The sequence below is a fragment of the Vicia villosa genome, linkage group LG3 (assembly GCF_029867415.1).
Source record: "Vicia villosa cultivar HV-30 ecotype Madison, WI linkage group LG3, Vvil1.0, whole genome shotgun sequence".
NCBI classification, from domain to species: domain Eukaryota; kingdom Viridiplantae; phylum Streptophyta; class Magnoliopsida; order Fabales; family Fabaceae; genus Vicia; species Vicia villosa.
In genome coordinates this window covers 75,785,167-75,794,422 of record NC_081182.1, presented here as the reverse complement: position 1 = coordinate 75,794,422, position 9,256 = coordinate 75,785,167, and the positions used below count along the sequence as shown (strand labels likewise).

The window sequence follows — 9,256 nt, the reverse complement described above, 5'->3', positions numbered from 1 at the left end:
AATAATTATTAATTATTTCGGAAGTGTATATCTGAAACATTCCAAGACCAATTTGGTCTTGGAATATTTCGGAAGTTCATTTCCGAATTCCTCCAAGGGGGTGCGTTCGGAGATGAACTTCCGAAAACACCACATTTTCTGAAAAGTAACTTTATTTCGGAGATGCATCTCCGAAATCAATATTTTATATTAAAAAAATAAGTTTTCGGAAATACATTTCCGAAAACACCTTTTTTAACAAAAAAAAAGTACCTTTTCGGAAATGAACTTCCGAAACAAGGGGTAGTGTGGTAAATTCACCAGGGGTGGGCAAGAAGGTTAGGAGGTGGGTGAAGAAATTTTCTTAATCTTGAATTGATTGAAAATATCTGAGTAAGAATCTTGGCTAGAATGATTTTTAGCTAAAAAAAAATTAGATTACCAATACCCAATTGTTCTTAGAAATCGAAAGACTAAGACAGAAATGAGATACTAAATTTGAAGCCTGTAAACAAGAATCAAAATTTTAGTGATCTTCATGTATAAATGAAGAATTGATTTGATTCAACAAGCAGCATTTGAAATCTATGGATGCTCCAGGAACAAAATTGACTGTATACAGTAAAATCTATGGAGTTGAATGATAAGCTGGCTATTCTTAAGACAAAATCTCAACAAGAGCTTAATAAAAAAAAAAAACTTCCAATGATGTTAACTTGGAACTGGAAACCCATGTTGTTGGAACCATTCAGGCATACCGAACGCATCATGGAGCACATGTCTAACATCTTTCTGGTCAGAGAGGTGTTTGAGAAGTGGAAGAATCACATCTATAAGCTGATGAACACATATAATAAAGACACAAAAGAAGTTAATAAAATGAATCATCTTAAATCAGATGGCTGATTAGAATCGTCGAGAGCACGGATATATATGCACCTGTGTATCATGTGGTTGCCCTGCAGAAAATGGCACGCATGGAATTCCATTGTCTGGCTGCAATAAAAAGCTGAAAGGATTGTTGTCTACAATAACAATGTGACTTAGATCCTTTGATATGCACGTAAGATCTTTTACATGTTCCCGATTTTCACTGTAAGCATTCGACAATTGTAAGAATACGGGAGGAAGGAACAAGACCATCCATCATTCAAAGAAACAATGCATATAGACTGATGAAAAAAAATGAATAAGTACTTACGTGTTGACTGTTGAGGGTCGATAAAGTCGTAGACTAAACCGATTTTCTGTATCTATTCTGTCAACAAGTGGTCTAGCATAACCTGTGAGAATTTGTAGATCAATATCATGCAAAAATATAGCAAAGAGCTTCCATAAAACAAAGATTCAGCATAGTATTTTGGATCAAACCTTCAAGACCAGCAGTAAACAGAACCAGGTCAGCGAATTCGCTTAGTTGCTTTAGAAATTCTTTCAACCCGGGGCGTTCAAAGACGGTGATATAATTGATTTTTGGTTTTCCATCTACTTCCTTGAGGACACAACATTTCCATGTGAAGATTTAATATTTTGTCAAAATATAAGGAAAGGAATCAGATAGAAGTAATCAAGTAACAAACCTTGTTAGCGCATACACATTCGAGTTCAAACCAATTTAGACCAGCTTGAGTTGCTTGAGTTTTTAGTGTATCTGGTAAACTTGATGTCTCATATGAACATATCAGTGTTTCATCCAAGTCAAGCACTACCTTCAAGTGCATATGTGAGATCAGAATGTACAATTAAAATCAGTAGAAAATCATAATGAAGATATTATTAGTTCAGGATGCTGCAATCTAAAAACAAAAACAAGAATATCAGAACAATCACCATCATAAGAAGCCAAAACATGATACAACTATAGTTTCATCTCGAATGCTTATCATGAAAATATGCACCTAATTCTGTGATTTTATTCAACAAAATATGATAATAGCAAACGAATGAAGAATACCTTTAGATTATATTTTATATCACATCAACAACAAGAGAATTCATATTATGCACGTTACTGATTAGGGCTGACAAACAAGCATGTCCGTCCCATTTAGGTCCGTCCCGCAAAAAAACGGGACGGGGTAAGCATAGTTGAGGGTGTGGACCCAAAATCTTGGCTTGCTCCGAAAAAAATGAAGTGAGACGGGACAAACACATTAGAGGATGCAGGCCTAAATCCTTTGTCCGATCCGCAAAAAAGTGCTGGCAAAACAAGCATGACCGGGCGCATTTTGCCACACTACTGCTGAGTGTGTGGTTTCATATTGTGTTATAATTGATTTTGTTTCCGGTTAAATGTGATTCTAGCTTTATTAAACATCTCTTTGGGTTTGAGATTTTCTGTTTCTTGCATCCCAAGGCTACTAACCACAGAAGCTACAGCTAGCAGCTTCATATTAGGCACACACTAAGGTATCTGAGGACACAGGATGGAACAGGTGCTACATGTGTTTCATGGTTGGTTTCTATAACATAACCTCAATGTTGACAAGAAGTGCTGAGAACTATTATTTTGAGTGAATTTTTTTGGGAATCATATTACAAAGTAGTCGATATAGACAGTGTAACTAACATAACCAACTTCTAACTAATCATAATTAACTAGTAAAAAACCTTAAACAATATTGAACTAATTGCAATTGATATCCAATTATATCTAATCTAACACAGCAGTATGAACCATAACAAAACATTAAACATAAAACTCAACTTTTATTCCTAATTTAAAAAACGTGTTTCGAAACATATAGCACCGAAAAATGAAATAATGGAAGGTAAAAGGATGATATGATACCGTGAGCTTTTTGAGCGGGCGGTGATCCGCGTCGGAGGCGATTTGAAGATCGGAATCATGGTCAACATTGGGCAGAGATTTGAATGATTTATAAGAAGAGAAAGAGAGTAAAGGAAAATGCGCGAAGGATCCAATAATCTGAGAAAAAAACTGGTAAAAAAAACCCATCAAATTCAACAGTGCACCCCATGCTTGATTTGTTATCGGTGAGTACATCTCGCTTCCCTGAGTCAACTCGTTCGTATCACCATTATTCGTCATTTATCAATTCAACGAAATCCCAATCTCTGCAACAACGTTATGCCTATGAATGATTGATTTGTGTTTTGTATTGTAGCGTGGGACACACGCTTTTATTAACGTTAATTTGACCAACCTTAGTTTTGTTGTTTTGTGTGAATGTGAGAGATTTTGAGGGAGATGGGGTAGTTGGTGGCGGTTATGGAAATGTTTTTGTTGTTGTTCACGCGCTGCGATGTGAAGGAAGAGGAAGAGTTGTTTGTGTTTGGAGTGGCGTGTTGATTAAGTAATGTTTTGTATATTTAACAAACAAAATTGGTTGTTAGAATTAACTATAAATGGCAATTATATTGTATTAAAAGAGTAAGTCAGGTCAATCATTCTAAATTTATATTAGATTCAATCTGGAGCTACATAAGAGGATCTCTAATAATAATAATAATAATAATAATAATAATAATAATAATAATAATAATAATAATAATAATAATAATAATAATAATAATAATAATAATAATAATAATAATAATAATAATAATAATAATAATAATAATAATAATAATAATAATAATAATAATAATAATAATAATAATAATAATAATAATAATAATAATAATAATAATAATAATAATAATAATAATAATAATAATAATAATAATAATAATAATAATAATAATAATAATAATAATAATAATAATAATAATAATAATAATAATAATAATAATAATAATAATAATAATAATAATAATAATAATAATAATAATAATAATAATAATAATAATAATAATAATAATAATAATAATAATAATAATAATAATAATAATAATAATAATAATAATAATAATAATAATAATAATAATAATAATAATAATAATAATAATAATAATAATAATAATAATAATAATAATAATAATAATAATAATAATAATAATAATAATAATAATAATAATAATAATAATAATAATAATAATAATAATAATAATAATAATAATAATAATAATAATAATAATAATAATAATAATAATAATAATAATAATAATAATAATAATAATAATAATAATAATAATAATAATAATAATAATAATAATAATAATAATAATAATAATAATAATAATAATAATAATAATAATAATAATAATAATAATAATAATAATAATAATAATAATAATAATAATAATAATAATAATAATAATAATAATAATAATAATAATAATAATAATAATAATAATAATAATAATAATAATAATAATAATAATAATAATAATAATAATAATAATAATAATAATAATAATAATAATAATAATAATAATAATAATAATAATAATAATAATAATAATAATAATAATAATAATAATAATAATAATAATAATAATAATAATAATAATAATAATAATAATAATAATAATAATAATAATAATAATAATAATAATAATAATAATAATAATAATAATAATAATAATAATAATAATAATAATAATAATAATAATAAAAAATTGCAATTTTGATTCTTCTATTATCAAAGGTCTATGTCTTAAAAAGATTCAGTATCAATATAATTTCTGAGGATGACTGGAAAACCACCGGTGCCTACACCGGTGCCGCCGGCAAATTCAATTTTACACTTATTCTCTCAACACGATCCAGGGAATAATGAACCAGAAGTATTGATGGCTGTGGGAGATGTTCGAGGAGTATCTCATACGCAAGGAAAGTCTTATAAGAATGTGATCACGGGGGAAAACACTGATGGTATGCAGGATGATGAGGAGGAAGACGTCCAGAAGAATGAAGAAGATTATGCTAAACTTATGGTTGACGGCATGAAAGTGGAGGAATGCATAGTGGGTGGATATGAATGTCCACAATTTGTGTTATCTGAATGGGAAGAGAGGCGAATCCAAAGACCATGGAGGCGAGGAATCATAGTGAAACTGCTGGGTAGAAGAATTGGATGCAAAGCATTGGAGACAAGGTTGAAACAAATGTGGGTGAGGAAGGGCATCATCAACATCATTGATCTCAGTAATGATTACTATTTGGTGGCATTTACACATGAAGAGGACAAGAGTGCAGCGTTATCTAATGGTCCATGGTTTATATATGATCATTACCTAACAGTTAAAGACTGGACCCCAGATTTTCATCCTGAAAGTGATTCGATTGAAAATGTCGCTGTTTGGATACGAGTTGCAGGACTACCTATTGAATACTATGATCCGAAAGTCTTGCATTTCATTGGAGATAGAGTAGGGCGTGCAGTGAAGGTTGATAAGAATACTTTACAACATGAACGGGGGAAGTATGCGCGGATTTGTGTAGAAGTGAATCTATCAAAGCCTTTATTAGCAATGTTTACTATTAAAGGGAGGAAGTACAAGGTTGAATATGAAGGATTGCATCTCCTCTGTGTCACATGTGGAAAATTTGGACATTACAAGGAAGGATGCCCGAATTCAAACAGAGACAAGGAAACTAATGGAGGAAGAAACAACAATCTGGTGCAAATGGGGGAGAGAAGTGAGGATGGGATGGTGACTAAGGATAGTGCAATTGGAGATGGATCGTGGCATGTTGTTCAGAAACTAAGGCGGGGAAAACGTACGGTGGATCCCCAGAGAGGCAATCAGGCGACAGCAGTTAATGCGGCGGGGGGAATTACCGGATCCAGATTTTCAGCATTAAATATGGATCATGGAGAAACGAGTGGAACAATAAAAGATATGCCAGATATTCAGCATGCAAGAAAGGAAAATATTGAAGATGTCATTACAAGCAATGTGATTGATTTGCATTGCAAGAAAAAGGAAACAAATGATATGGTGACAGATGGAGAAGGAATAATTCCAGACAAGGAGAATGAATCATTGATTGCTTCATTAACGGATTTAATTGTTAATGATAAAGCAGTTATGGAAAAAGTTGCTAGTGGGGCCAATACTGATGGGACACTAATGGGGGCAGAAATGGAAATAGGAAAAAACACATGCATGCACGTGGAGGAGACAGCAAGATGGCAACCAAAGGAAACTCCAAATTCAACAAACTTTTGAAATCTCGTGGCAATAACATGATTAAAGAGAAAGGCGGTGAACAGAAAATTACGAGCATCAAGCGTATATATGAGCAAGACAAAAATGTGAACTTTTTGGAGGAACTTGACTTGCAAATTAACAGGAGTACGTGCTTAAGGGGGAGTAATAACGAGGCACAACATGAATTTCACAGGGTTACAAAACATGCGAATTACATGGAAGCGTGGAAGGGTGATAGTCAGCATTTGCAGGATGATCCTAAGCTGAGTACAAATTATAAAAAGCGTCCTCCAGACACAATCTTAAATGCAACTGGCGACACAAAGGATCTGGCAGTGGAAGGAGTTAATTGCCTTCTAAATAGTGATAAAAATGAAGTGATCAAGAATAACATGGATGAACAGCATAGAAAAGACGAGGAGACATTGGTTGAAACCCCTGTGGTGGAAATAGCCCAAGATTAGTGGGAGTTCTTGCTCTTTAATTCCCCAAATACATAATGATGAATACAAACAATAACATTATTTGCTGGAACTGTAGGGGGATGCAGGGAAGGATTTTTATAGGAATGTTAAGCATTTTAATGATGTTTATAAACCGATAATGTTGGTTATAATGGAGACGAGATGCGATCCCAAGAAAGTTTGGAAAATGTTAGTAAAATAGGTTTTGATGCTCATGTTGCTAATGCTAACAATGGCTTTGTTGGAGGTATTATAGCAGCTTGGAAAATTAGTAGTATACAGGTGGATGTTTGTGATATTGATGATCAGTTCTTGCACTTGCAAGTTTCAAGAAACAAGGAACAACATTGGTTCTACACAGCCATTTATGCTAGCCCTAATGTTGTTAAAATAAATTCAATGTGGGATAAGATAAAAGCTATATCGACCAACATTACAGAGCCTTGGATGCTATCTGGAGATTTCAACGATATAGCTTTCGCAAATGAGAAGAAAGGTGGGGTGGTAGCTTCCTTAAAAAAAGTCAGGTTTTCAGAGATAATTTGGAATGCTTCCAGCTGATTGATCTTGGAGCAAGTGGCCCTAGATATACGTGGCGTGGACCGATTTATCATGGAGGTCAACGGATTTATGAACGGCTTGATAGAGCCATTAGTAACGAGAAATGGAGACTCAAATTTCAAGATGCGAATGTTAAAGTTCTTACAAGAGTTGAATTTTCGGATCATCATCCAATTACGATCTCTCTTGAAAACAATCAGTTTGTGAGAGGCCCTAAACAATTCAGATTCAAAAGTGCTTGGTTGGTGGATGAAAACTATATAACGAGAATGAAAGGCATTTGGCAAGATGTGCATGAACTTCCTCAGAACTTGAAGAAGATAATGGATGATACCAAAGAGTGGAGTTGCCATACCTTGCATCACATGCAAAAAGTGAAGAAGGAGTTGCTGGCCAGGCTGAATGGAGTGCAACAACGCTTATACAGTCAGAATTTTCATCGAGGCATGCAGCGGCTAGAGAGGAAGCTTCAACATGATCTAAGCACCATCTTAAAATAGGAGGAGATGATGTGGTTTCAACGATCGAGAGCCAAATGGCTTAATGACGGTGATAGAAATACTAAGTACTACCAAATGAAAGTTGTTACTCGTAGAAGACGAAATAAAATTGTCATGCTTCAAGATGAAGAAGGGAAATGGATAGAGAGTGATGTTCAACTTCGAGAAATGGTGAATAATTTTTACATAAAATTGTTTGCTCAGGAGGATAGAGTGGGCTATTGGAGACAAACAAACATCACTTATCTTGATATTGATACCACTGTTCTTGCTCAACTTGAGCAGCCTGTAAGTTCTGAGGAAGTTAAAAAAGTTGTTTTTGGTATGAAGGCTTGGAAGGCACCAGGCCCAGACGGATTTCCAGTCGGCTTTTATCAGAGGTCTTGGGAGGTGGTTGGTGCTAATGTATGCAGCTTTGTGCAAAATATTATGAAGAATTATGAGGATATTGAGCAAATTAATCATACAAACATCTGTCTAATTCCCAAGGTAGATCAGCCTAAGAATGTGACACAATTTCGGCCAATATCTTTGTGCAATACGATTTATAAGGTAATTAGCAAGATTATTGTGGGCCGGCTGAAGAGACATATGAATCACTGGATATCTTCCTACCAAACGGGCTTCGTACCGGGGAGGTCGATACATGAAAATATAATCATAGCCAAAGAAGCAATGCACACCATGGAAAGAACCAAAGGTCGAAGAGGGTATTTTGCTATTAAAGTAGATCTCTCGAAAGCTTACGACAAGTTGAATTGGAATTTCATAAGACATGTGTTACAAGAGATAAAGCTGCCACAGAATCTTGTGAACCTAATCATGCAGGGAGTCACTAGTGCTAAAACTAATGTGAATTGGAATGGAGCAAGAAGTCCCTACTTCAAACCGCAGCGTGGCATCCGTCAAGGCGATCCTCTGTCGCCGTATTTATTTGTTTTATGCATGGACAAATTAACGCATTTGATTGAAGAGGCGGTTAGGAACAAAAAATGGAATGCAATTAAGCTTGGTAAAAATGGTATTCCTTTGTCCCATCTCATGTTTGCCGATGACTTGCTTTTGTTTGGGGAGGCTACTGATAATCAGCTTGGTTGTGTTTTGGATACTCTTGGTGAATTTTGTAATATGTCGGGGTAGGAGGTGAGCCATGAAAAAACTAGCATTCTTTTCTCAAAAAATGTTAGTACTAGCATTAAGAGGAGGTTGACACAAATGTTGAATTTCAGAATGAGCACGAGCTTTGGAAAGTATCTTGGGGTGCCTCTAAGTGGTAAGAAGCTTAGCAAAAAAGATTTTCAGTACCTGGTGGATCAGATTGCAAGCAAACTTAGTAATTGGAAGCAAAATACGCTTTCATTAGCAGGGCGTATAACGTTAGCTAAGAGTGTTCTTGAATGGGTGCCTATATATCCGATGATGACAACTCGCATACCAAAAGCAACAATAGAGGAAATCCATAAGATGCAGCGTAAATTCATCTGGGGTGACACGGAGGATCACAGACGTATTCATGCGGTTAAGTGGAAACTCTAACCAAGCCTAAATTCTTGGGAGGAATAGGTTTGCGCAATTTGGAGATTATGAACTCGGTTTGTATGATGAAATTGGGATGGCAAATGCATAATAATGATGATGCTCTATGGTGTAAGCTCTTACATGGCAAATACACGATGCGGGATCATGGTG

At 33.7% G+C, this 9,256-nt stretch overlaps 1 protein-coding gene across 1 annotated transcript; it reads right to left on the bottom strand.

Moving 5' to 3' along the window:
• Positions 1-287: 287 nt before the first annotated feature.
• LOC131656111 (uncharacterized) lies at positions 288-3,279 on the bottom strand. The gene is made up of 6 exons (XM_058925880.1): positions 2,771-3,279; positions 1,560-1,688; positions 1,351-1,471; positions 1,181-1,262; positions 919-1,072; positions 288-816 (listed from the first exon to the last, which is right to left on the bottom strand). Exons 1-6 carry the CDS (start codon positions 3,029-3,031, stop codon positions 691-693), a joined length of 873 nt encoding a protein of 290 aa, XP_058781863.1. The 5' UTR covers positions 3,032-3,279; the 3' UTR covers positions 288-690.
• Positions 3,280-9,256: the final 5,977 nt, after the last annotated feature.

Bases quoted from the DNA above. Each gene is read 5' to 3' on its own strand.
- LOC131656111 (XM_058925880.1), bottom strand. From the start codon at position 3,031: ATGACGAATAATGGTGATACGAACGAGTTGACTCAGGGAAGCGAGATG. The intron at 1,472-1,559 runs GTTTGTTACTTG...TGTGTCCTCAAG, and splicing joins AATGTGTATGCGCTAACAAG to GAAGTAGATGGAAAACCAAA. The intron at 1,263-1,350 runs GTTTGATCCAAA...AAATTCTCACAG, and splicing joins GTTTACTGCTGGTCTTGAAG to GTTATGCTAGACCACTTGTT.